The sequence below is a fragment of the Mus musculus genome, chromosome 5 (assembly GCF_000001635.26).
Source record: "Mus musculus strain C57BL/6J chromosome 5, GRCm38.p6 C57BL/6J".
Taxonomy (NCBI): domain Eukaryota; kingdom Metazoa; phylum Chordata; class Mammalia; order Rodentia; family Muridae; genus Mus; species Mus musculus.
This window is the reverse complement of record NC_000071.6, coordinates 76,886,978-76,912,928: the sequence shown is the minus strand read 5'-3', so window position 1 is coordinate 76,912,928 and position 25,951 is coordinate 76,886,978. Positions and strand designations below refer to the sequence as shown.

The window sequence follows — 25,951 nt, the reverse complement described above, 5'->3', positions numbered from 1 at the left end:
GACACATATTAACAGTCATCTAGAAGCGGGAAACTTGTAGGGCAAGGATGAAGCAGTTTGCAGGTGGCTGGGAGGGTCGGATGAGCAGGGACATGCCTTGAAAGCCTGGATCCTAAGACTGAAGCACAAAGCTCTCCTCAGTTTCCAGCCCCCTGGTTCATATTGCTCAGAGTTGTTACCTAAAATCCACCCTTCTGGCCTTGCCTGGTGACTTCTGACCAGCCAGCCTCCACAGCCTTGTCATGAGTAATTTTTTTTTTTTTTTTTTTTTTTTTTTTTTTTTGAGACAGGGTTTCTCTGTGTAGCCCTGGCTGTCCTGGAACTCACTCTGTAGACCAGGCTGGCCTCGAACTCAGAAATCCGCCTGCCTCTGCCTCCCGAGTGCTTAGTCTTGTGGGAGGGGGGCACATATGCACTAAGTTATAGGTGATTTTTGAGCTTTCTGGTACAGCAAGTGCCTTCTCATTGAGCTGTCTTGTCTCCTTAAGTTGCCCGGGTTAAGTTGTCTCAGTTGTCAGGGGCCAGGCTGGGCTCCAGCTCTGAGAAAGGAGAGAACAAAACAGCCCCGAAATGAAAATATTGTGTCTTTGAGAGCAGATGGTGAGGAAAGAGGCCATGTCCCTGAACAGAGCTGAGGGTGAGTTACTCCCCAAAGTGAAGCCCAGGGAGTATCCCATAATATGAAAATGGCCTCTGGTGGGATAGGCTTAGGAAGTCTGGCCTGGGATCCTCTTTTGTCCCCTGTTGGACTTCTCTGATTGTCTCACTCTCTCTGCTGCCTGTGTTGGGCTCCTGCTTGTGATAGGATTAACCTACTCACTAGAAACCCGGAGCTTGGCTGTCTTGGATTGTTTTCCATACAGGAAAAAACATTTTCCAAATTGTTTTCAGAGTAAGCAGCGCTGCTCACTTCTGAGTGAGCAGTGACAGATTGGGGGGGGGGGGGAGTGGGAGAGAGGAGGAGAATCTGTGAAAAGGGGGGAGTATGAGTGTGACTATGCAGAGGGCTTCTGACAGCTGGCTGCAACTGGGACAATACTTACTGTTTAATACTGGGACATAGACTTGGACATAATATAACTGTGAAGGTTACATAAGAATTATAAGGTTGGGCTGGTGAGATGGCTCAGTGGGTTAGAGCACCCGACTGCTCTTCCGAAGGTCCAGAGTTCAAATCCCAGCAACCACATGGTGGCTCACAACCATCCGTAACAAGATCTGACTCCCTCTTCTGGAGTGTCTGAAGACAGCTACAATGTACTTACATATAATAAATAAATAAATCTTTAAAAAAAAAAAAGAATTATAAGGTTATTCACTGTGGGAGAGGAACTGGTTTTAAGCTATATAATAGCTGAGGTTCCTGTTTCTGGGCAGTAGACTAGAGGTTCCTGGGTGACAGGGAACTGTGTTTGGTCAAGACAGTGTTAATCTTACACTAGTTTACACGGTAACAGATTCCCAGGGGTTAGGGAGGTGGTGGGCCCAGAGCGGTATGCACACTATGGGGGTGGGTTTTTATAAGTAAGAGCAGGCTTGCACTTTGCTTTAGGGAGATATCCCTCTGATTGATTACCCCAAACAGCTTTGATAACATGAACTTGATAGAGTGGTCAGGACTTTGCATTCTTCACAGACCTGGCGAGATAATGTAGGGATACTCAGCCTTGACAGATGGCTTTCACAAAAACTGAGGAGGAATAAAAACTAAAATAAATAGCTACTGAATTATGAATTAGGGCTTAGAGGCCTCACTGAAGTGATGTTTAATGTACTCATCAAGCCTTGGAGGAGGCTCCCCCTGCTGCTAAAAATATGGCCTTATGGGGTGGAAACAAGGCCTTGATATGCTGAGACTTATCACCATCCTATGGCTAGACACAATAAAGGGTGTGGCATTGTGGAACCTGGAGCGTGGGTGGTTTGAATAGAAATGGGCCGGTAGACTGAATGTGTGGTCCATTGTGGGTGTAGCACTATTAGGAGGTGTGCCTTTGTTGGAGGAAGTATATCAATGAGGGGGCAGGCTTTGAGGTCTCATAAGCTTAAGCCAGTTCTTTTTTTCTGCCTGGGGATCAAGATGTAGAACACTCAGCTCCTCCATGCTCGTCTGTATGATATTGGACTAAATTGAATCTGTAAGCCAACCCCAAGTAAATGTTTTTCCTTATGTGAATTGCCATGGTCATGGTGTGTGTTCACAGCAATAGAAACCCTACGTAAGACAATGGGGAGTATTGACTTGCTATGAGGGATCAGGCTAGAGAGACAACTGTCTCAGTGTTTAGACTCAGCTAGACCTCACCACACTAACCAGCAAATTCTCTCAGGTAACACTGGTCTACTGCCAACGTTACCAGCATAAGGAAACAAAGCATTGAGAGATATGCAGCTTTGCAGCAAGAATGTGCTTGCCTGTTTTTAAAACAAAATCTCAAACATTTGATTTTACAAATGAAGCCTCAGGAGCTAGATGCTGTGGTGAAAGCCTGCTAGCTCAGAAAGGCCGGAAAAGCACCCACTCTACCTTCCTCCTCATTTCAGAAGGAAGAAACTAGTTCTCCACACTATCTTAAAAGCCCTTCAAACTGAATGTTGCTCCATCCTACCTCCCGTTCTTTATCTGCTCTGACTTCCTCTCACTTGTATTTTCCCTATGTTCACTCCCTGTCAATGGTTGCCATTCCACCTCACGACCTATGGTTGACTTTATTTAATCTAGTTTACAAGCAAACAGAAAGCTCTTGGATTAAAGGTGTGCACTAGGGCTGAGCCCTATAACTAGAGACAGGATTTTCCAGTACACAGTCTCAATATAAGATGCCTTGCAACACATGTCGATTCACAAAAACAGCAGGCCTTGTTCTGGCTAGGACCACAGACTATCAGTAAGTTCACAATAAACCGCATTCTGTTCCCTCCTGAGTCTGTTTACCGCTTTACAGTTTCACGAATCTCATCCTGTAACACTTGTTTATGTTGCCAGCAAGGTAAGTCTTAAGTGTGGTGCACATCTGCCATCTCATCTGCTTAAGATGCTGAGGCCCTGGTACCTGGAGTTCAAAATCTGCCCATGCTGTATCAACTGAGACAGCATTGAACAGATAGTGAACTGAGATGCACCCTATTCTGCAAACCTTGATTTTTAGAAAGCTTTAAAATGAGCCGGGCGTGGTGGTGCACGCCTTTGATCCCAGCACTGGGGGGGTGGGAGGGGGTGGGCAGAGGCAGGCGGATTTCTGAGTTCGAGGCTAGCCTGGTCTACAAAGTGAGTTCCAGGACAGCCAGGGCTAGACAGAGAAACCTGTCTAGAAAAACTAAAAAAAAAAGAAAGAAAGAAAGAAAGAAAGAAAGAAAAGTTTTAAAATAGGAACAGGGGGGTGGGGGTGGGGTGGCGGGGAGGGGCTGGAGAGATGGCTCAACAATTAAGAGCACTGACTGCTCTTCCAGAGGTCCGGAGTTCAATTCCCAGCAACCACATGGTGGCTCACAACCATCTGTAATGGGATTTGATGCCCTCTTCTGGTGTGTCTGAAGACAGCTACAATGTACTCATATAAATGAAATAAATCTTTTTTTAAAATGTGGAGAGCCTTTTAGGGTGTTGACATTGGCCAAAGACAAGGAAATGGTCTTCTGGCAGAAATCTGACATTGGCCATGACAAGGAAGTAAGCTTTGGCAAGAATCTAACTTTAGGCTATAATAGGGAATAGTCGGTTAAGGCAGGAATTTTAATCTTAGGATGGAACAAAAGAAGTAGACTTCAGGCAAGACTTTGGGCTTGGGCAAGGAAGTGGGCTCAAGTATTTTGGTTATTATGACAAGGCCTTTTAAACAACTGGAGTGAGTAGTCACGGGACTTTGCTTACTGCCTTGTTAGCTCCTTATTGTACTGCTAGCCCTTAATACTTGCATGTAATTTAAATGGTATAAAAAGCAGATTGAGAAAATTAAATTTGCCTTCAGTTTCAGTATTGACTGGAGTCATGCTACAATGTTGTCTACCCTTTTTTCTTTTTAATCCTCACTCCTGCGCTTGAGAACCTGTTGACTGACTGAGCAGGCTTGGTTAAAATAAAATAAAATAGGAACGGATGATTATGGATTATTACACTCTAGAAAAGTGTCTTTAACATGAGATAGCTCAAAACCAGTAGGAAGAAAAGAAGCAACTGGGAAGGAAAGGGGAAAGCACAAATTACTGAAGGTAGGTGTCTTAATCAGGGTTTCTACTCCTGCACAAACATCATGACCAAGAGGGGAGGAAAGGGTTTATTCAGCTTACAACTTCTAAAGTGCTGTTCATCACCAAAGGAAGTCAGGACTGGAACTCAAGCAGGTCAGGAAGCAGGAGCTGATGAGAGGTCATGTTCCTTACTGGCTTGCTTCCCCTGGCTTGCTCAGCTTGCTTTCTTAACCAAAGACTACCAGCCCAGGGATGCCACCATCCACAGGGGGCCCTCAAGCCTTGATCACTAATTGAGAAAATGCCTTACAGCTGGATCTCATGGAGGCACTTCCCCAACTGAAGCCCTTTCTCTGTGACAGATGGGGAAAGAGGCCATGGATAATCACCATGGCTTCTTCATTCAGAACGAAAGCCTAGTGGCCTTTTCCACTCTACTGACGTGCCCATGGTCAGTCCTGGACATGTCTCTGCTTGTGTGAAGCTTATTTGTTGGAGTTGGCCAATCCAAAATGAGAGGGGGACCCACCCTGTACCACTAAAAATATTTAAATGTTCAGTGAGAGTGGGTGAGGGGGACTTGGTTTTGAAAATCCCCTCTTCACTAGTGAGAGAATGTATATACTCTGTATATACTTTGGCTTTTAATAAAAGATGTTTGCTGTGATTCATTTCCAGTCTTTTAAATTCTTGGGAAATCACTGGGAAAAAAAAACTAAACCAAGCTAAGATCCCTAGATAGAAACTCTTGTGCTAATAGAAAGAAGCTTTGGGTCTGATACAGGCCTATAATCCTGCACTTGGGAGGCTAAGGCAGGAGGTTCTTGAACTTCCAGGTCAACATGGCAATATTGAGAAGAAAATCAAACTACGCTGGAATCAGACATCTGAAGGATGAGGTGTTATGGGTTGGGTTAACGAGTTAAAGAATTCCTTAAATAAAGCCGTGACATACTGAAAGTATTGGAAAAAGCAGTTCACAATGAAAATCTTTTTAAAGTGTAAATTTCAGGCCCTGACTGGAAAAGCTTGACCGCCTACAGGGATAAGGAATTGGGATTCCCCTTTAAAATCAGCCCAGGCCGTTCTGATGTCGTTGACCAGAGACTGGAACAACAGAGCATCGAGTTGAACAGGAGGCTAAAAGGAGAGGTCCACTGGGCAGGTAAAAGACGGTGTTCTGGCTGGGCTAGATAGTTGGCTTAGTGGTTAAGAGCACGGACTGCTCTTCTGAAGATCCTGAGTTCAAATCCCAGAAACCACATGGTGGCTCACTACCATCTGTAATGAGATCTGATGCCCTGATCTGGTGTGTCTGAAGACAGCTACAGTGTACTTAGATATAATAATAAATAAATCTTTTTTTTTTAAAAAAAAAGACGGTGTTCTTTCTAGAGAGAGAAAAGTCAAGTGTGCTGGCTAGTTCTTTGTCAGCCTGACCCAAGCTAGAGTCATGCGGAAAGAGGGAACCTCAACTGAGAAAACACTTCGTCGCATTGGGCATTCTTCTTGCTGCATGACTGATGTGGGCAATGACACCCCTGGGCAGGTGGGCTGCTCTTCCAGAGGGCCCAGGTTTAATTCTCAGTATCCACAGGGTGACTCAACAATTAACTCTGGTTCTAGACAACCTAGTAAGATCATTTTGTGGCCTTGCTCCAGGCACCATGTGTTGCATAAACATGCACTTAAAAGACCTATACACATAAAACAATTTTTAAAAAGGAAAGAAAGAAAAGCAAGCTAAGCAAACCAGTAACCACCATTATTCCAGTCTCTGATTCAGGCCTTGAGTTCCTGTCCTGACTTGTGATAGTGATAGTGCTTTGATAAATCTTGGTTCCCCCAAGTTGCTTTTGGTCATGTTTTATCACAGCAATAGAAAGCTAAGAGAACAAATACAACACTTAAAAAGGTGTTTGGCGAGGCCCATAGTACACAGGAAAATGTGGTTTTCAAACAGGTATTTCCTGCACTGTTTGGAGGGACAGATGAGAAGGCAGATCTGATTCCATGACAGGCTTCAAATTAGCAGTTTAGGAGACTAGGCCTAAGGTCAGGCAAATCAGTTACTAGAAGAAGAAGAAAAAAAAAGGCTTCAGGCAGTTAGTCAGAACTGCCCTGATATCTGAGACTGCCTGGCCACCTAGCCTGAGGTAAGGACAATGGGTCAGCAACAGTTTCCAGACTTCCTCTACAAAGATTTCTAGACTTCCCAGTAACAATGCCTAGAGATAAGTAAGATAAAGCTCTCCTACCCTGGAATTCCAATGTGCTTTCAATGGAGCCTGCGAGCTCATTTGCTTTTACTCTGTGTCTTTGTAATGGGGACGACCCCACCATGCTGAGCTACAGAATAAAACACACTTTGTGTTTACATACTATTTGAGTCCAGGGTGTCATTCTTCATGGACCCTTACAAGCTTCTGTTTTCCAGCAGATAAGGACACACTCCTTTGTTTTTTAAGGCACTGTATGTAGATAGTGCTTAGCCACTTCCACCTCTCCCCCCAACAGGAACCAAGACAAAAATCCCATCTTTCCTCTCTGCGAGGGCACAGTAACTCACCACAGTGGTGACCCTTCCCATTTATTGTAATAATTGTGCCATCGGAAAAACACACATCCAGGCATACAGTGGCTTTAGGGACTGCTGTTGACCTCAGACAGGCCTGGGTTTCCTCATAGGGAAGTGTTGTAAATAGCTGCAAACGCCAGTTAGGAGTTTCATTCTGACAGGGGGCTTCCCTGGCATACTTCACCGCTGCCATGACGGTCGCAACCAATCTTGAGTATGTTCCCAGAAGGTGTGGAGGGGATAAGCCAAATTTACTCGCCAATTAGGCGGTGATTACTTCACTTCAGCCTTTGGGATATTTCTACCCGCACTTTAAGGAACGAGGAGACTCCGGGTCTCGGAGATATGGCTCTGCTGTCAAGGAAGCTCACTGGCCATCCAGAGGTCCCTTCTAGGTCTCCAGCACCCATGTGGTGGCTCACAACCACCTGGGACTATGCTCCAGGGAATCATCGGCCCCTGCAGGCACACGGAACACTCAAATTCACGCAGACGCACAGGCATGTTGCCTGAAGCGTCACCTTCAGCGGCAGGGCTGAATCCGCACGGACCAAACCCGTTGGGCCAAACGCGGCGGAGACCTGTGCGCCACGTCTGGGCGGAGCCCCGTAGGCGAGAGCCCGCCCCCCGACGCTGGAGTGACGTCACGGGCGCCCGAAGATGACGCAGAGGTCCGTTTTACGGCTGCTGAGCGTCTGCGGCTGGGCTAGGAAGTGCACGCCACGCGCTGTCGTGAGAAGGTGGGGCGGGAGAGCGCGGGCGACCCGGGGAGACTTTGTGAGCTGCCGGACCCCAGCTTGGAGCGGCTGTGTGGGTCACCTCGGTCACCTGCTGCGCCACCTCTTAGCGTGGTTCCGAGAGCCAACGAGAGGCTTTTGTGATTGTAATTAAGGTGGCTGCGTGAGAAGTATAAGATGCAGACGGATAATTTACCTATATATATAATGCCCAGTATAGGGAGAACCCTTAAGATCAGGATCTGTTGGTGATTAAATGGCTTTATTTACAGTTGTACATTACCGAGCTGCTAATCTTAAGGCTATAACACGAAATTTGCTTGCTAGGTCATCCCTTTTCATGGCTCACTTGTTTTTCTTTCCTTTTCTTTTTTTTTTTTTTAATTTAAAATTGTGCGTGTGTGCGCGTGCAGCATGGTGAAGAAACAAAAAGGACCTTTCGGAAGTGGGTTCTCTCCTTCCATTATGTGAGTCCCGTGATCACACTTAGGTTTTCTGGTGTGATGGCAAGTTAGTTTCTCCACTGACCCATCTCGATGGCCCAAGTCAGTCTGAAGGGAGGGGAGGGGGACAAAGACAGGGACAGAGACATAAAATTCAATGGCTGACATGAATATCTGGACAAGACTGAATTTTGCCACTGGGAGCTTTTAAATTCAAAGTAGAAAAACTCCTTAATTATAGATTTTGTGTGGTGAGTTTTGTAGCTAGTTATAAAAATGACATTTTAAGAACTAAGTTATAGCCGGGCGTGTTGGCGCACGCCTTTGATCCCAGCACTCAGGAGGCAGAGGCAAGCAGATTTCTGAGTTCGAGGCCAGCCTGATCTACAAAGTGAGTTCCAGGACAGCAAGGGCTACAGAGAAACCCTGTCTCGAAAAAACAAAACAAACAAAAAAAACCTAAGTTATAGTCTTGTTATTCTACTGCTGTGAATTATGTTAGTAGATTATATTTTCTTGTGAGAAAATAGCAGTTACACGTGCTTGCTTTTTAGAGAAAAGGCAGCTTTTAAACAGACTTTTTTTTTTTTTTTTAATTTTAGGTATAGCAGTGTTTTACCTGCATGTATGTAAGTGCACCATGTTCGTGCCTGGTGTCTTCAAAGGCTGTGGGATCAGCCAGAACTGGAACTATGGACTGTATTGAGCTCCCCAGTTGGGTGCTGGTATGGAATCTGTGTCTTCTGAAAGAACAAGGACGGTTTAACTCCTGAGGTACATCCCCAGGTTCAAACTAGATTTTTGTAAAAATATGTATAATACATTAATGTGGAAAATTGGGCGCTTAACAAAATTTATTTGGGTATTCTGTGGTCTTCTGTAGGCAAAAATAGCAGGAGATACTCTACTGCAATAGCCTTTTTTTTTTCTTTTTCTTTCTTTCTTTTTCTTTTCTTCTCTTTTTTTTTTTTTTTTTTTTTTTAAAGATTTATTTATTTATTAGATGTAAGTACACTGTAGTTGTCTTCAGACACTCCAGAAGAGGGCATCAGATCTTGTTACAGATGGTTGTGAGCCACCATGTGGTTGCTGGGATTTGAACTCCGGACCTTCGGAAGAGCAGTCGGGTGCTCTTACCCACTGAGCCATCTCACCAGCCCCTTTTTTTTTTTTGAGACAGGTTTCTCTGTGTAGCCCTGGCTGTCCTGGAACTCACTTTGTAGACCAGACCAGGCTAGCCTCGAACTCAGAAATCTGTCTGCCTCTGCCTCCCGAGTGCTGGGACTAAAGGTGTGTGCCACCACGCCTGGCTACACTTATATCCCAAAATAAACTCATCCCCTATATCCTGTAGAACATACTATATGTAGATCATATGATTTGTTTAATGGCCATTTGTGGAAAATCATCTTTTGTGTACATAAAAGTTAGATTTATGGAAATATTTGTTTAAAAATACCCTAAGTATCAAAATAGTCTTGTTCTTTAAAATTTAATAGTTAGGAATCACATTTCAGTTTTTTTGTATCCTTTTTTGACTTTATGGGTTTAAGAAGGCCTTTTCTTTAACTCAGTTGGATAGTAATTAAATGACAAATTGAAGAGTAATTCTATTCTGAATCAGTAAGTAAACCGCTTAAGTATGAACAGGTAAAGAATTGGAATAATATGACACTTGATAAATCTTATTTTTCTCTGATATATGTTAATAGGATTCAGAGGAAAGTCTCCTTTGCCTTCAAGGAAACTAGGAGTTACCATATTTTTGTTAGCATTGATCCCTAGTGGTTTTTTTGTTTGCAGTTTTTTTGAGACAGAATCTCTGTGTGTAACCCTGGCTGTTCAGGTACTCTTTATATAGACCAGGTTGGTCTTACAGAGGTCCACCTGCCTCTGCTGGGATTAAAGGTGTGCTCCATCATGCCTGTTTTGTTTTGTTTTGTTTTTTTTGGGGGGGGGTTCTTTTTTTTTTTCTTTTATGTGAATGTCACATCCTTCCCACATATTTAAGTGTGATCCAGTGTTCATTGACTGTTGTCAAATTGCTTTTTTTTAATGTCATTGCTTTCAGCAAAGTTGCCACAGGTATTTTGTAAGTTTAGAGCTTCAGTTATATATCTATGCTACAGATTTTGTTTGTTTTAGTGACACAACGTACTGCTGTTACCAAAGGTACAATAGGAGATCATTTATTCTGAGCCAAATATGAGTGATCAGGTTTCAGGACCACAGATTTAGGTTACCCTAAAAATCATATCCCAAGGTAGAAGCAGGTCTATGAACTTGTACAGTTGAAAGACAAAGGACAGTAAAATATCAAGGCTTTTCAAATACATTGGTGAGAATTAGGTGGATTCCAGCAAATCAAGGGAAGTTTTCTTATAGGTTTGGGGTGGGATCAGATGATGTTTGTAGCTCTGGGCGTGGTGGGAGCTAAGGTGCTTATCCTCACAGATGCTTCAGGTGACAGCCACAAGGACATTGGGTGGACACAGGTAGGCAGTAAGCCTGCTTTCAGGAGAATCCAAGGTAGTTGATCTTTGAGTATGCAATATCCCCAATACCTAGTCTCCCGCACTTTCACCAGTCAGCTGTGCAGAACCTTAAATAGACAGCTCTTATCTGGGCACTTCCTTTCAGTTCATTGTTTTGCAATGCTGGGGACTGGACTCGGGTACACTGGCAAACGATCTGTCACTGACCTAGTTACCCAGCTGATGGTCATTTTTGCTAGTAGACAAGTTCCCTCCTCACCTCCTGACAACTCCCCTAACGTTTGACTTTTCTTTCTGTGTAGATTTCTCAGCCACCAATGTTTAGACAAACCTCAATAAAATGACTCTTCAGGAGTTGGTGCTTCGGACTGCCTCTGTCTATATGGATAGAACAGCTGTATGTTTTGACGAAGGCAATAACCAGCCTCCAGTGTGCTATTCCTACAAGGCTCTGTTGAGCGCGGCTTCAGAATTATCCCATTTTCTGATAGCACACTGTGACTTTGGAGGAATTCGGGAAATTGGTCTCTATTGTCAACCTGGGATAAACTTACCCTCCTGGATTTTAGGGTAATATTTCTAGTATAAACTGATATTACTCTAAACCAATTTAATAGTTTTAATATGTAGTATACTTTGTAAGCTATTGTTTTATTTGCTGTACACATTTCCTATGGTATTAATTTTTGATCATGTACATTAGTTAATTTGAGCTTATTAAGGACAGACTAAAAGTTTTTAGTAATACAATATTTAAATATGTCAAAAGTATAAAGGCCTTATTTGTCTGTCAAAGAAAACAGGTAAAGCATTTTATAATTGTCTTCAGGTAAAACAAAACAAAAACCAAAAACCAAACAAACCATTGAGCTGTCATTCCAGAACTTGTTAACTCTCTTAAAATGTTATCTTTCTGTATATTAAGTGCTAAGAGCTCTTTCTTTTTTTCAATACTGAGTACTGAACCCTTGAACATGCTAAACAAACTCTGTACAATTGAGCTGCATCCCCATCCCGGGTGGGATAAGAAGTGAAAATAGAATTTTTACAATACCCTAGGTAGTCATTGGGCACAAGATAAAATAACTACAACCAAGGCTCAGCCCTAAACTTTGTGAAATTCTAATGAACAGTGAAGCTCATAGAGACATCAAGTGCTCATGGGAGCACTGTAGTCCTTGTCCTAACCTTGTATTCGCTCTGCAGGATTCTTCAGGTCCCCGCAGCGTATGCGCCCATTGATCCAGACTCCCCACCGTCCTTATCAACTTACTTTATGAAAAAATGTGACCTAAAGTATGTTCTCGTTGAAAAACAGCAGCTTAGTGTAAGTCTGGGTGTTTAAGTGCATGGCGGGGGGCGGGGGTTTGTATGACGTGGGGAGGGAGGGGGGGCAGGCAGACAGAGTTATTGACTGACTTCAATTTAAGAGTTCTTGCATCTGTCTTGACTTCTGAATTCACTAACTCTGGCATTGCTTCTCACCCTAGTGATGTCATTTTTCTGGTTGAGTGTGTGCTGTGGGAGGTTCCCACACCATATAAGATGGTTAGTACCATTACCATCTCCTGCCCATTAAATACCAGTAGCACCTTTTAGCTGTGGTACACAAAAATGCCCAGATCTTCCCTAGTGTTCCCTGGCTCCCTCCCCAGTGCCTGCTACATTGAGAACTACCACTTTATGATATGGAAGTGTCTTCTAGTCTTACGATGGTTCTCTATTTTTCCTTCCTGCTGGAACGTGCCATAGTCCTTGGAGAGATTACTTTTATGTCAATTACAGCGGGCCACTGTGTCAAAGAATTATAACTGAGCTTACATTTTGAAAAAGGGATAAGCTCTTAGACCACACATTCGTGGTGAATTTGTTTTTTAAAAAGTTTTAAGTATGGAGCCGAGAGATGCCTCAGAGGTGAAGAGCGCTTGGTGCTCTTGCGGAGGGTGTGGGGTCAGTTCCAGCACCCATAGAGGATGGCTTAGGAAAGCCTGTAACAGCCGTTCCAGGGTATTCGATACCCTCGTCTAGACGCTGCACCCACTGCCTTCACACGGTGCACAAACAGATATGCAGGCACACAGATACATATAAAACAAATCTTAACAAAAAAGTTTTAAGTATCTGCCAATCAATGCTGTATCTAAGAAACACTGCTTTAGAGGCAGGAGTTGACACTGGGTGTTCAGCAAGAGGGAGTCTATGTTGTATTACTATTTAATTATTGTTTGTTTAGAAAACCCTGCCTAATGGATGAAGAATATTATAGAAGTTCTTTTCAGTTTCGTTTTCTTTTTCCCATTCTCTATGTGAACCAGTTTATACTTGAGCAGAGCCTAAATGCATTGTATGTGTTTGAGTACCAGACATATGAACTGTGAAGCTGTAGAAAGGCTTCCTAGACGCTCATGAGTATTAAAGTGCAGTGAATACAAAGAAGTTTGGAAGATTCATTTGGTTAATGCGTGTTTTTGAAGTAAATGTCAGCGTCTACCTGGAGCCTTCCCTTGCACTTCTGAAAGTGCCCAGTCCTTTGTCCCTGCGAATACAGTAAACTCAAAGAGCAATACCAAGAAAGGCTTTCCTGTCTTGCTCTTTTCTTGTTTGTTTGGTTGTTGTTGTTGTTTTGGTTTTTGAAATAGGGTCTCACTATGTGGTTATCCTGAAACCAAATATGTAGATCCAGTTTGTCCTTGAACTCACAGAGATCTGCCTGCCTCTGCTTCCCAACTGACAGGATTAGATGCTTGTGCCACCACACCTGGCATGCTTATTTTTCTTACGTCTTGTTGGAAGTTTTATAAAAGACGGTTAGGTGTGAGAATTAATTGTCAATATCAGGATGCTTTGTGAAGGTATATAATAAGGGGTTGTTATGCAAATCCCCATAGCTAGGACCTTGCCTTCCTTGGCCATGATTTCTGTGATCTGTGAGCATTCTTGCTTCACTTAATGAAGAAGCAGTGAGCAGTCCATTGAGCATCCACTGTTTTCCCACCAGACCAGTTACTCTTATCTAGGAAGAGTTCTGCCTCCCGGGAGTACTATCCAATGTCTAGAGATATTTCTCATTGTCCTGATAAAAACAAGCTGCTGCCGGGTGTGGTGGCACATGCCTTTAATCCCAGCAGGGATTAATCTCAGGCGGATTTCTGAGTTCGAGGCCAGCCTGGTCTACAAAGTGAGTTCCAGGACAGCCAGGGCTATACAGAGAAACCCTGTCTCCAGAAACAAAAACAAGACAAAAAGCTGCTATTGGCATCTGTAGGTAGTAGATGGTGATAAAATTCCTACACTGTACAAGGCAGGCTCCCACATAGAATTGTACTGCCCAAATGTCAGCGGTGTAGAGCCCTGATACTAGATAGAGAGAAGGGATTTAGAAGGATTTTGGTATATAAAGCCCTCTAACTTTATGCCCTGTTGGGGAAAAAAGAAGAGCCGGTCCTCTAGAGCCTCCCAGGTCTGCAGTGGGGTGGGGCCTAAGGGGCAGGACTCAGCAGAGTTTTAATGGAAAATAATGATTTTGAGCTAGGTCTTAAGAATGTATGGGTCCTGAACTATTTTTGTTGTTGTGTCTTTTTGTTTGAAACAAACATCCTGTTGTTAAAAGCCTGTTTTTTTAAAAAACAGGCTGGCTTCAAACTAGATATTAAAGCGATGACCTTGGACTTCTGTTTTTGGTTGTTTTGAGTCTTTTTTTTTTTTTTTTTCTTTTGAGATAGGGTCCCTCTCTATGCGGCCCTGGCTGTCTTGGAACTCACTATGTAGACCAGGTTAGCTTCAAACTCACAGAGGTCTGCCTGTCTCTGCCTCCTGAGTACTGAGATTAAAGGCGTGCACCACCACCCCTGAATAACTTTGAGTTTCCATAGGTGAATCCTGCTGCCTCCACCTCTGACCAAGCTAGCTTAGTCAGTCAACATAGGTCTCGAGGGAAGGAGTGAGGGTTGACACGAAAGGGTGATTAGACAACAGTATAACATGACTGCAGCCAGTGCTGAGGCTGAAGCGGGTTTATTTTTCTCCAACCTGCTTTTATACCATTTTAAGTACATGTAAATAATAATAATGTCAGTTCTAGGTCAAGGAACAATCAAGGCGATAAACAGAGACCCCTAACCACTGTCTCTGGGGGCTTACCAGAACGATCAGTACCACATCTTCCTCAGCTGAGTGTGCCTTGAGCTTACGTCCATGTCCTGGCCCAATGTCAAATTCCTGCCACGTTTTTTACAAGGCGGCCCCAAAAGCTCTCTGCACACCTACTCTGTGCTGAGACTACAGATGGGTACAGTTTGCCTTTAGCTTTAGTTGTTGTTTTAGCATTATGGGCTGTATATGCCTCATCCTACTTCTGACACACACATATGCAACAAACACACACGCAAGCATTACAAGCTGCTAGGTTTGACCTTTTGTTATTTATGTTTATTTAATATGAAATCTCAGATTCTTTCAATTAAGCAGTTTTTAGAAACCAGCCCAAGAAGCTGTAATCAGAAGACCCCCATTTTAACTGTGTCCAGGTCAGGTGTGGCTGTGCACTCTGTCATCCTAGCAACCAGAAGCTGATGCCTGAAGTTTGAGGTCTTATGGTCTACATAGTGAATTCCAGGCTAGCCAGGGCCACATAGCAAGAACTTGTTCCCAAAAGTCCAAACCCAAATAAACTAAGCATAGCACTGTTTCTTCCAGCTTATTTTGTGTATAAGTACACTGTCTTCAGACACACCAGAAGAGGGCATCGGATCCCACTGCAGATGGTTGTGAGCCACCATGTGGTTGCTGGGACTTGAACTCAGGTCCTCTGGAAGAGCAGTCAGTGCTCTTAACCGCTGAGCCATCTCTCCAGCCCCCATCCAGCTTATTCCAAATCACACAAAAGCAGCCAAGTTAGAACCCTGCAGTCGTTGGCTCAATAGGCAGACAGGCACAATGTCTGTCAGCTCTGCTCCCAGATGCTTGGTGTCCCCTCCTAGTGCAAGACTAGCCAAGCCCCACTGTAGAGGAAGGGTTCAGGAAGTGGCTGTCATTTAACAGTGGAGTCCTGTGTTTTTCCCACTGGCGTCAATTGAATCCCATCACATACAGGTTAAGGGCCAAACTCCTTTTTGCTGATGATGCAAAGTAATTGAGGATTCTCATTTCATCTCTTGTCGATACCAGACCTCATCCTCTCCTTCATTTTTGCACATTTTTAAAGTGCTTAGTGTTCTCCAGTGTCAGCTTTCCTAGATCCTGTGCTCTGTATCAGTGACTGCCTGAACCACCCATCTTCTCATTTGGAGAATAATGAACATTGCCTATGAAGTCTCTGACCTTTTGCGTGGAGTTAAGCTCCGCTTTCTCCGCTAACATTTCAGTCATGTGCCATTATTACTTTTACCATGTTCCATTGTAAGTATGTGCTTTTCTACATGTCTGCTTTGGAGGTGAATTTGAAAGTAAGAACATTTAACTCTTGAGTTAATAAGCGAGACATGTCTCATTTCTGTCTTCATACCAGGATACAAGTTAGTACTTGGATCCTCGGTTAAGCCACATTCGTGGGTAAATAGCTATTTTACATTCTCCATAAAATAACTATTTTTAACATGTTAATTTTATTTATTTGTTTGTTTTTTGAGACAGGGTTTCTCTTTGTGGAGCTCTGGCTGCCCTGGAACTCACTCTGTAGCCCAGGCTGGCCTCAAACTCAGAAATTGGCCTGCATTGCCTCCCAAGAACTGGAATTAAAGGCTTGTACCACCATCACCTGGTTTACCACGCTAATATTTGTAATTTTTTTCTCTAACAGAAATTCAAATCTTCACATGAGACAGTTCTGAACTATGACACAGTTTCCGTGGAACACAAGGACCTGGCACTCTTCAGACTGCATTGGGAAGATGGTCGGGTGAGCACAGTGCTTGGTGACAGAGCAGATCAGCACAAGGTGACGGATAGAGAAGACAGAGTGAGTGCTGAGAGCAGGACCCCAGAGAAGGAGCACATGGACATGCGGCATGACGGTTGCTTGGCTTATGTCCTCCATACCTCAGGGACCACGGGGACACCGAAGATTGTCAGAGTGCCCCATGCATGCATACTGCCTAATATCCAGCACTTCCGGTAGGTCCTGTCCTTGGAATCCTTCCTGGAGTTTGTGTTTTAAGCTGGGTGTCATGGGACTGAGAGGCTAGAGACAGAAAGAGACCAAGTTTGATGCCAGTTTGTTCTATGGAGAGAGACTCAGGAAAACAAAGCAAAATAAAAATCTTATATTTTAAAGAAGAATAAATTTAAGTATGTGTTCTATTGTAAATCTTAATCTAAATGTATAATTCTAAGTAACTGAGCAATTAGATCCAGGCAAATTACAGAATAAACAAATGATTGGACAGAAGCTGTGTGTGTGTGTGTATGTGTGTGTGTATGAGTGTGTGTGTGTGTGTATGTGTGTGTGTGTGTATGTGTGTGTGAGTATGTGTATGTGTGTGTGAGTGAGTATGTGTGTGTGTGTGTGTGTGTGTGTGTGTATGTCTGTGTGAGTGTGTGTGAGCTCAGGGCCTCACACACGATGGGTAAAGGCTCACCTGTGAGTTGTGTCTAGCCCCCGTTTGCTTTTGACACTGGATCTCACTGAGTTGCCTAGGATGGCCGTGAACTTGCTCTGCAGCTAGGCTGGCCCTAGGCTTGTTATTCTGCTGCCATAGTCGTCCAAGTCACTGGGACTACAGGCCTGGGCCACCAACTTCACTTTTTGACTTTTATTTATTTATTTGAAAATTTTATTTATTTATTTTATGTATATGAGTGCACTGTAGATATACAGATGGTTGTGAGCCATCATGTGGTTGTTGGGAATTGAACTCAGGACCTCTGCTCACTCCTGCCCAAAGATTTATTTATTATTATATCTAAGTACACTGAAACTGTTTTCAGACACACCAGAAGAGGGCGTCAGATCTCATTAAGGATGGTTGTGAGCCACCATGTAGTTGCTGGGATTTGAACTCAGGACCTTTGGAAGAGCAGTCAGTGCTCTTACCCATTGAGCCATCTCACCAATCTCCACTTTTTGATTTTTTTTTTTTTGTTGTTGTTGTTTTGTTTTGTTTTTTCAAGACAGGGTTTCTCTGTATAGCCCTGGTTGTCCTGGAACTCACTTTGTAGACTAGGCTGGCCTTGAACTCAGAAATCTGCCTGCCTCTGCCTCCCAAGTGCTGGGATTAAAGGCGTGTGCCACCATGCCCGGCCCATTTAAATTTTTAAATATTTATACCAAGAAAGACACAGAAGGTAGAAACTGAGGTAGAAACCTGGTAGCTCAGTAAGGTAGCTTTGTTTTCCTAACTATATAGAAAATATCTATTCACAAGCCTGATCCTACAACTAAACTGCTAGCTCTTTAGGAATCTCTTTCCATCTGTGTCATTCTCTGAGCTAGCCCCCTTTCTCTTGAGCACCAACAAACTCAAGAGGGCTCTTAGCTTGCTTTCCTAGAATACTGTTTACCTGTGCCCCGCCAGCTGCTTCTCTGTTGTTTCTGAAGGCCCAAAGAGAAAATCCCTATCTCTTACCTGGAGGTCCTCCCATAAAAGCTCTTCCAAGCCAAGAGACAGGGAGAGAGCGTGCATGCTCTAGCAAAGGTCCAGATGAAAAAGAACTCTATAAAGCCTCCTATACAACCTTGCCAGGCTGAACCATAGTCATGGTGGTGTGGCTCCAAGTCACTAGGTGCTGAACCATTTCATCTTCATGGTGAGGTAGCTCCAGACCACCCAACTGACTTTGCCTGAGCTAGGGCCATAAAACCTCTTCTAAGCAACTTGCCTTAAAATAGGCAGGACCTTTCCATTCTTTAGCATTCTTATCGATGGAGGCTTTTAGAGGCACACCCAAACTGCATCTCTTCAGGACACACCTAACTGCATCTGACAAATGCTATATCTACTTAGGCTTTTATATTTTGCTAACAATTAAGTTTTCTATGTACAATAATCAAACATCCTGTAACACACAGTATATAAGCATGCTTCCTACACAGAGGGATCCCAAGTTCAAGGTTCATAGTGAGACCCTGTCTAAAACAGAAGGATTGGAGGGATGAAAGAAAGTTTGCTGACTTCGAACATCTCACCAGGAAACCAGACGGTATATATGAAGAACAATTCCATTAAAAATGAAGTTTGGGCCATCCATTATGAGAGTCACAGGTATACCATATTTAGATTTTTAAAGATTTTTTTTTAAACTCCAAGTTCTTTTTTAAGCTTTAAAAAAAGATGATTTATTTATTTTTATGTGCTTTATTGTTTACCTGCATATATGTTTATGGAAGGGTATCAGATCCCCTGGAACTGGAGTTAAGAAAGCTGTGAGCTGCCATGGGGGTGCTGGGAATTAAACGGGGGTCCTCTAGAGGAGTAGCTAAAGCTCTTAACCGCTGAGCTATCTCTCTAGCCTCCTTTTTTTTTTTTTAATGGTTTTTCTAAAGACAGGGTTTCTCTGTATAGCCCTGGCTGTCCTGGAACTCACTCCGTAGACCAGGCTGGCCTCAAACTCAGAAATCCACCTGCCACCACGCCCGGCTTTAAAGATGTTTTTAAGTTGAGAGTCAGCTTTCTTAGGGAGTGATTTGTGTGTTCAGTTTAAAAGCAGCAGTGTAGACTAAACAAACCCATGCTTTGATATCCTAACTTAAACTCTCCTGCTCTCTTTGTTCTCATGCAAGAGAAATTTCTAAATAATAGAAAAAGGAAAGACTGGGTCTATCTTAACATCAGTGAGTACCCTTGACTTGTATCCGAGCATTCAGGAGGTTGAGACAGGAGGATTAAGACTTCCTGCCCAGCCTGGGATACATTGTAAGGCCTTCTTTCAAAACATACACATGAGGGGTAGAGAGAGGACACAAGGATTAAAAGGGCTTGCTGCAAGTTCATGCTGAGTGAAGTGGGATTCCAAGACCCACGTAACTGGTGGGCACCCGACACATGTTCTATAACACCAGCTCAGAGGAATCCCATGCTATTATCTGGCCTCTAGCATCCTCCACACACACACACACACACACACACACACACACACACACACAGTCTTAAGAAATAAAAATGAAAAATCAATCCAACAGAAGCAAGAGTCTACTGAAAGGAAACCAGAATGTAAGAGTAGATTATTATTAGGAACTGACTCACACGCACAGTGTGACTGAGAAAGTAGAGAGGGCATGCATGGGTAGGCAGCTAGGAGGCAATCAGCAGCAAGCTGCAACCCCAAAGGCATCGGCACAGTTAGAGCACAGTCAGGTTGGGTGGAAATTAACTGCAGATCCTGCTGCTGCTGCTGCTGCTGCTGCTGCTGCTGCTGCTGCTGCTGCTGCTGCTGATTTTTAAGGCATAGTTTATTTTAATTTGTCTTTATTATATGTATATCTGCTTGTGAGTATGTTATGTGCATGCAGAGGCCAGAGACTTCGGTTCCCTCTCAAGCTGGAGTTAGCTCAACTAAACTGCCCGGCCTCTGAGTAGGTGCTGGGAGCAGCAGCTTGCCCTGGACCACTAAGCCATCTCTCCAGCCTTGTTGGGTTTTCATTAAGGAAGAAATCCAGCCAGCTCAGGACTGATAAACTCAGCTCTTTGCAGACTGGAATGTTTAACCAAACAACCGACACAGAGAGAGAGGTGTGCTTTACTAAGTGGCAGCCACTATCCTTCTAGTCTCTCACTTCCTCCTTAAAGGAAGCCTGTTTAACTGGTGGTGCAAATCTGAAACCCTAGCTATTGAAAGGCTGAGACAGGAGGACTGCTGGGAGTTTGAGGAGAGTCTGGACAACATAATGAGTTCTAGGCCAGGCAGAGTTGCATAGCAAGACAATGCCTGTTTAAAAATGAAAGAAAAACAGAAAAAGAAAACCAAACAAATAAAAACCAAAATGAAAGCATAGTAGAAAGAGAATTCTGGGGGTTGTAATTCCCTCTGTCTAAACTGACATATCAGGAAGTGGTCACACATGATAAAACCTGTGGCAAAAGAAAAAAGTATTATTTGTTTAGTTTTAAGTTGAGACAGGGTCTTACTATACAGCCATGGCTGTCCTGGAACTCACTGTGTACACCAGCTAGCCTCAAACTCACGAAGATCTGCCTGCCTCTGCCTCCCAAGTGCTGGGATTATAGGAGTGCACCACCACACCTAACTAAAGGGCTTTCTGTCCCACCTTTTATAAGGGGTTTCCACTAGCAACAGCGCCATTTTGCATAATCTGAAGAATGAAGTCTGAACCATGAAAACTTTTCGTCTCCATGATGGCACTGCTGGTGCTGCTGCTGCCTTTTCCTCTTCCTCTTCCTCTTCCTCCTCCTCCTCCTCTTCCTCCTCTTCTTCTTCTTCCTCTACCTCCTCCTCTTCCTGCTCTTCCTCTTCCTCATCTCCTTTTATACTTATCTCTCCTTATTTCATGTGTGTGAATATTTTCCTTGCATATATGTCAATGTGACGTTGTGTCAGAGAGGGTACGAATCCCCTGTCCAAGAATTTTAAATGGTGATAAACTACCCACCATGTGGATGCTGGGAACTGAACCTGGGTCCTTTACAAGAGCAGGAGGTGTTCTTACCCACTGAGCCATCCCTCCAGTCCCTACTTGGGGTTCTTTCCATACCCAAGCTTAGGCCTTCCTCATGACAACTGTGCTCTGTTTGCCTTTAGGTCACTTTTTGACATCACTCAAGAAGACATTTTGTTTCTGGCTTCTCCTCTGACCTTCGATCCATCTGTTGTGGAGATATTTGTTTCTCTGTCCAGTGGGGCCTGCCTGCTTATCGTGCCAACTTCTGTCAAAGTGCTACCATCAAAATTAGCTGACATTCTCTTTTCCCGCCACAGAGTGACTGTTTTACAGGTACACTTCAGTCGCAACAGCAATGTTTTCTTCTGCATTCTTCTAGTGTTCCGTGTTTTAGAGGGTCCTTTATACTTCAGTAGTTCCTCCCAGTGCATTAGTGATAGTGTAATTGTGATGGCACATGCTTATTTTAAAATGGAAGAGAAATCGGTTAATCATGTCTATAGTATTGCATGTACTACAGGTACCACAGCACTCACCTGTAGTACAATACCGGGAGGAACTTGACTTTGACTGTGGATGTGCTGTTGGGGTGCCTTCTGTCATAACATTCGAGCATATTGTGCTTCCTACAAAAAGCTAGTATATTACCCTTTTACAAATGGGCCCAGAACCAGATGTGTTAGCATCTACCTAGTGATCTCAAAGACAGCCTGACCTACATAGAAACCTGTCTTTAAAAAGCAAACAACAACAACAAAAAATTGGAACTGGAGAGGTGGCTTAGTGTGCAAGAGTGCTTTTTATGAAAGCACAAGGACATGAGTTCAAGTCCCCAGCACCCACATAAAAGCCAGGTATGTCACATATGCCTGAATCTCAGTGCTGTGGGCAGAGGCAGGTGGCTCCCAGAGGCTCACCTACCTGCTAGCTCAGCTGCAATGGCCAGCTCCAGGTTCAGTGAGAGACCCTGTCTGAAAAGGAATAGAGTGGAGACGGATAGAGGGCTTTCACTGGATATCCTCTGGCCTCCGCATGTGCACTCTCCCTCCCTCCCTCCTCCCTCTCCCCCTCCCTCCCACTCTCCCTCCCTTAGTTTGTGCCTTTTTTCCCCCCTCATCAAGGCAGCCCAAATTGTTTTGGGTCTGTCGTCTTCCCCTGGCACATGGGCGGCTTGCCAGGGCTACACCTTTTAAGAGAAACCTGACCCTTTCTCAGCTGTTGACTAGGGATGGGACATTTTGCCCAGTCCCCTCTCCATGCTGGGACCTGGTCTGTCCTGGCTTACATAGACTTCGTGCGTGCGTGTTGCCACACGCATTGCAAACTCATCTGCTGTTCTTGCAAAGGACCTGGGCTCAGTTTCTCGCACTCACATGGTGGCTCATAGTTGTCTGTAACTCTCGTTCTAGAGGATCTGACACCATCGTCTGACCTCTGAGGACACCAGGCACACGTGGTGCACACACCCACACAGGTGAACCACTCACACACATATAGTAAACAGCAAGATTATAAAATAAGACTATGTAGAATACAAGTGTTAAGATACTACATTGGAAATGGTTAAAAGTACTGAAGAGATGGTGCCGGAGCGATGAGCACTTGCTGCTCTCGCGGAGGACTTTAGTTTGGTTCTCAGCACCCACGTGGTGGCTCCTGAGTTCCAGGGATCTGTCATCCTGAGGCACCCACATACAAGCATGGAAGCCCAACACTCAGATAAAATAATCTAAATTTTTAAAAAGATACTACATTATAAGTGGTTAAAGATACTGAAGCTGACTGGACGTATCCAGCTCACGCCTTTAATTCTAGCAACTGAGGCAGATGCTGCAGGAGGATCCAAGACTAAGTTGTCTGACCCTATCACAAAAGGCAAAAAATAAAAAAACCCTGAAGACATGGTGCTGAAGAGATGGCTCAGTGGCCAGGAGGGTCAGAGTTCAGTTCTCAGCACACACATCGGGTGACTGCTGTAACTCCAGCCCTCGGGAATCTGACACCCTTTTATGGCCTTAATGGGCACTGGCACATATATGCACATACCCACACATAATCACACACTAAACAGTCTTAAAGAAAAATTGAACCCCGTGTGGTTGTGTGTACGTTAAATTCCAGCGCTCTGGCAGATCTGTGAAGAAACCCTGAGTGGTTTCACCAGAAAGATAAAGATGGGCCTTCTGCTGCTTTGTCTTAAGGGCAGAAGGAAGGGGAAAGGAAGAGGAGGAAGAGAAGAAAGTGGAAAAGAAGAAAAAGGAGGAGACAGAGGAGGAAGGCGCTAAGACTCCTAAGCATTTAGCAACATACACACTTGATGTAGAAATCATCTGTACTTATATGTATAAATACATGTACATACTCATATGCATTTCTATATATGTATATTTCTACTAAGGAAATGCCAAAAGTACAACTAGAAACATATTTCGTTACAATAGCATAAAAATGATGAAATAGGAATAAGTTTAAAGAGTAGCAAGACTCATCCACTAAAAACTGTATAATGTTGATAGAAATTAAAGACCTACCTGTGCAAATAGGCTTCTGACATTTATGTAGCAACTGCAGCATTGTCAAGAGTGCAGTAACATAATTTGCATGTACTGTTCTACCAAAATCCCAGAAAACACTGTAGAAATTCACAAGTTGATCCTAGATTTTGTATGGAAAAAGGCCTAATTTATATAGTGGAAACCACTTGATAAAAAGGCAGTGAGCTGTTTATATGTACAACAACATGGATGCACTGTGAAATATTTACTCAGGGCTTTTTATAAAAAGCCAGTTGAAAATTAGCCTTGGGGCTAGAAAGATGACCCAGTGGGTCAGAGTATTTCCTGCTCTCTCATAGGGCAGGGTTCAGTTCCCAGCACCTGTGTCTGTTTGTTACCAAATGCCTACAACTCCAGTTCTAAGGCATATGATGCTCTTCTGGCTTCTGCAGGCACACACACATACAAACATACCACAAAATAAACAAGTAAATAATTAAATTAAAAAAAAAAAAAAGAAAAACACAGCCTTAATGTCCACATGGGCTCCAAATGCAGAATTTGAATTAATTAGGAGGAAACTAAGTGGTGTGTTTGCATTTCCAGGCAACGCCAACATTGCTGAGAAGATTTGGATCTGAGCTCATCAAGTCCACTGTCCTGTCAGCGCATACGTCTCTGAGAGTCCTGGCCCTCGGTGGGGAAGCCTTCCCCTCGCTGACCATCCTCAAAAGCTGGCGAGGCAAAGGCAACAGAACCCAGATATTTAACATCTATGGTATCACAGAGGTATCCAGCTGGGCCACTTTTTACAGGATCCCAGAGGAGATTCTTAATTCTGCCGTGAAGTAAGGGCTTTAGTTATGCTCAGTAGAGGGGTGCAAGGATAGGGGCTGTCCCTTTCTGAGACCTTAGCACTAATGCTGGGGGGAGTGACTTTTGTTTGGGGTGGCAGTTGAGCATGGTGGCTGTACAAGTCATGTCCTTGCGTAGGAAGCACACTCTTGCCTGGGAGCCGTGCTCCTAACCCGGCTAATGGGTTTGTCAGGCGCTGTCCTGATATTTTATCTAGTGGTACAAGTTAAGAATCTAAATCTTTCCTGTAACTCATCTCGAGATCCTGGCAGACCCTCTTGGGACTGAATTGGTAACACATCCCTTTCTGCCAGACTTGTTCCTCATGCAGTCTTTGAATTGTACGGTAAACTGTTTTGTCTTTATTTGCTATAGTATAATTTTAATACACTGGGAAATCGCCTGCTCAAATGAAAATCTTAAACTTGCTCTGGGTGTGTTTTTTGCAGACATGAATCCCCTGTGCAGCTGGGGTCGCCACTACTTGGAACGGTGATTGAAGTCAGAGACCAAAATGGTTCTCCAGTTCTCGAAGGCACTGGCCAAGTATTTTTAGGTTGGCTTGTATTTGTTGTTTGTTTGTTTTCCAAAAAGAAAAATCAGCTTCGTTTTTTATTCATTTTATGATTTTTTTATGTGGAATGTACTTTTCAGTGATAAGTTTTAATCTTTTCATAATCTTGAAATATTTAGAGTTTACCTGAATTATTTTACATGCAGTTTCTAATAATTTAGAAAGTTAACTTGAAATGTTAGCATTTGTAGATAAAACTATGTCTAGCAGCAGTATTCTAAGGATATATTTAAAATCATACATAGTTTTATAAATAAATTTATTTTTATCTCTTTACTAGCTCCGTAAGTTACTGCGCCTAATTTTATCAGGTAGCATTTTTTTTGTTTTGGTTTTTTTTTGTTGTTGTTTTTTGTTTTATGTTTTTTTTCGAGACAGGGTTTCTCTGTGTAGCCCTGGCTGTCCTGGAACTCACTTTGTAGACCAGGCTGGCCTCGAACTCAGAAATCTGCCTGCCTCTGTCTCCCAAGTGCTGGGATTAAAGGCTTGCGCCACCACCGCCCGGTTCAGGTATCATTTAAAAGTCACCTCATTTTAATACAAATAATCAAGGTTTGAGTCTTAGTTACTGAAATTTAGAGGTTCTTTGATTTTGATATTGGTAAATCAATTTCCCATGGATTTTATGACATTCAACTTTGTCTTTGAAAGGTGGGAAGAACAGAGTGTGTTTTCTTGATGATGAAATGACAGTGCCCCTTGGCACCATGAGAGCCACAGGAGACTTTGTGACTGTGAAAGATGGAGAGATATTTTTCTTGGGAAGAAAGGACAGCCAGATCAAGCGCCATGGCAAACGTCTTAACATTGCACTTGTGCAACAGGTAGAGCCACTTACATATTAAATCTTAATCTATTTTAATAAAACTAAATCTACCTGTATGTAAGTCAGTAGAGGCAGCTGTCACCAGATTTCTATGCCAGATTTTTTATTGGCATTGTCTAAAGCTGACACCTTTGTATTTGTAATTAATCAGAGCAAAAAACATGGAGCTGGGTGTGGTGACGCATGCCTGCGAACGTCACTCAGGAGG

At 43.4% G+C, this 25,951-nt stretch overlaps 1 protein-coding gene across 23 annotated transcripts in view; it reads left to right on the top strand.

The window, feature by feature from the left end:
• Positions 1 to 7,399: 7,399 nt before the first annotated feature.
• Aasdh (aminoadipate-semialdehyde dehydrogenase) overlaps positions 7,400 to 25,951 on the top strand; it is a 31,871-nt gene continuing 13,319 nt past the window's right edge. For 12 of the 23 annotated variants that reach the window (XR_880391.3, XR_880390.3, XR_003955628.1 and 9 more), the window contains exons 1-9: positions 7,400 to 7,506; positions 8,549 to 8,720; positions 10,744 to 11,011; positions 11,648 to 11,768; positions 16,239 to 16,552; positions 21,134 to 21,326; positions 24,095 to 24,336; positions 24,793 to 24,899; positions 25,569 to 25,741. Coding sequence is in view for 15 of the 23 variants with exons in the window: in XM_006534854.3 (XP_006534917.1) it covers positions 10,782 to 11,011; positions 11,648 to 11,768; positions 16,239 to 16,552; positions 21,134 to 21,326; positions 24,095 to 24,336; positions 24,793 to 24,899; positions 25,569 to 25,741 (1,380 nt within the window). In the remaining 8 variants the exon portion in view is untranslated. Of the gene's footprint in view, positions 7,507 to 7,916; positions 7,971 to 8,548; positions 8,721 to 10,743; positions 11,012 to 11,647; positions 11,769 to 16,238; positions 16,553 to 18,470; positions 18,640 to 21,133; positions 21,327 to 24,094; positions 24,337 to 24,792; positions 24,900 to 25,568; positions 25,742 to 25,951 lie in introns of those variants that run through there. The other 11 variants (XM_006534857.4, XM_006534859.4, XM_030254391.1 and 8 more) reach the window with 10 other exon arrangements.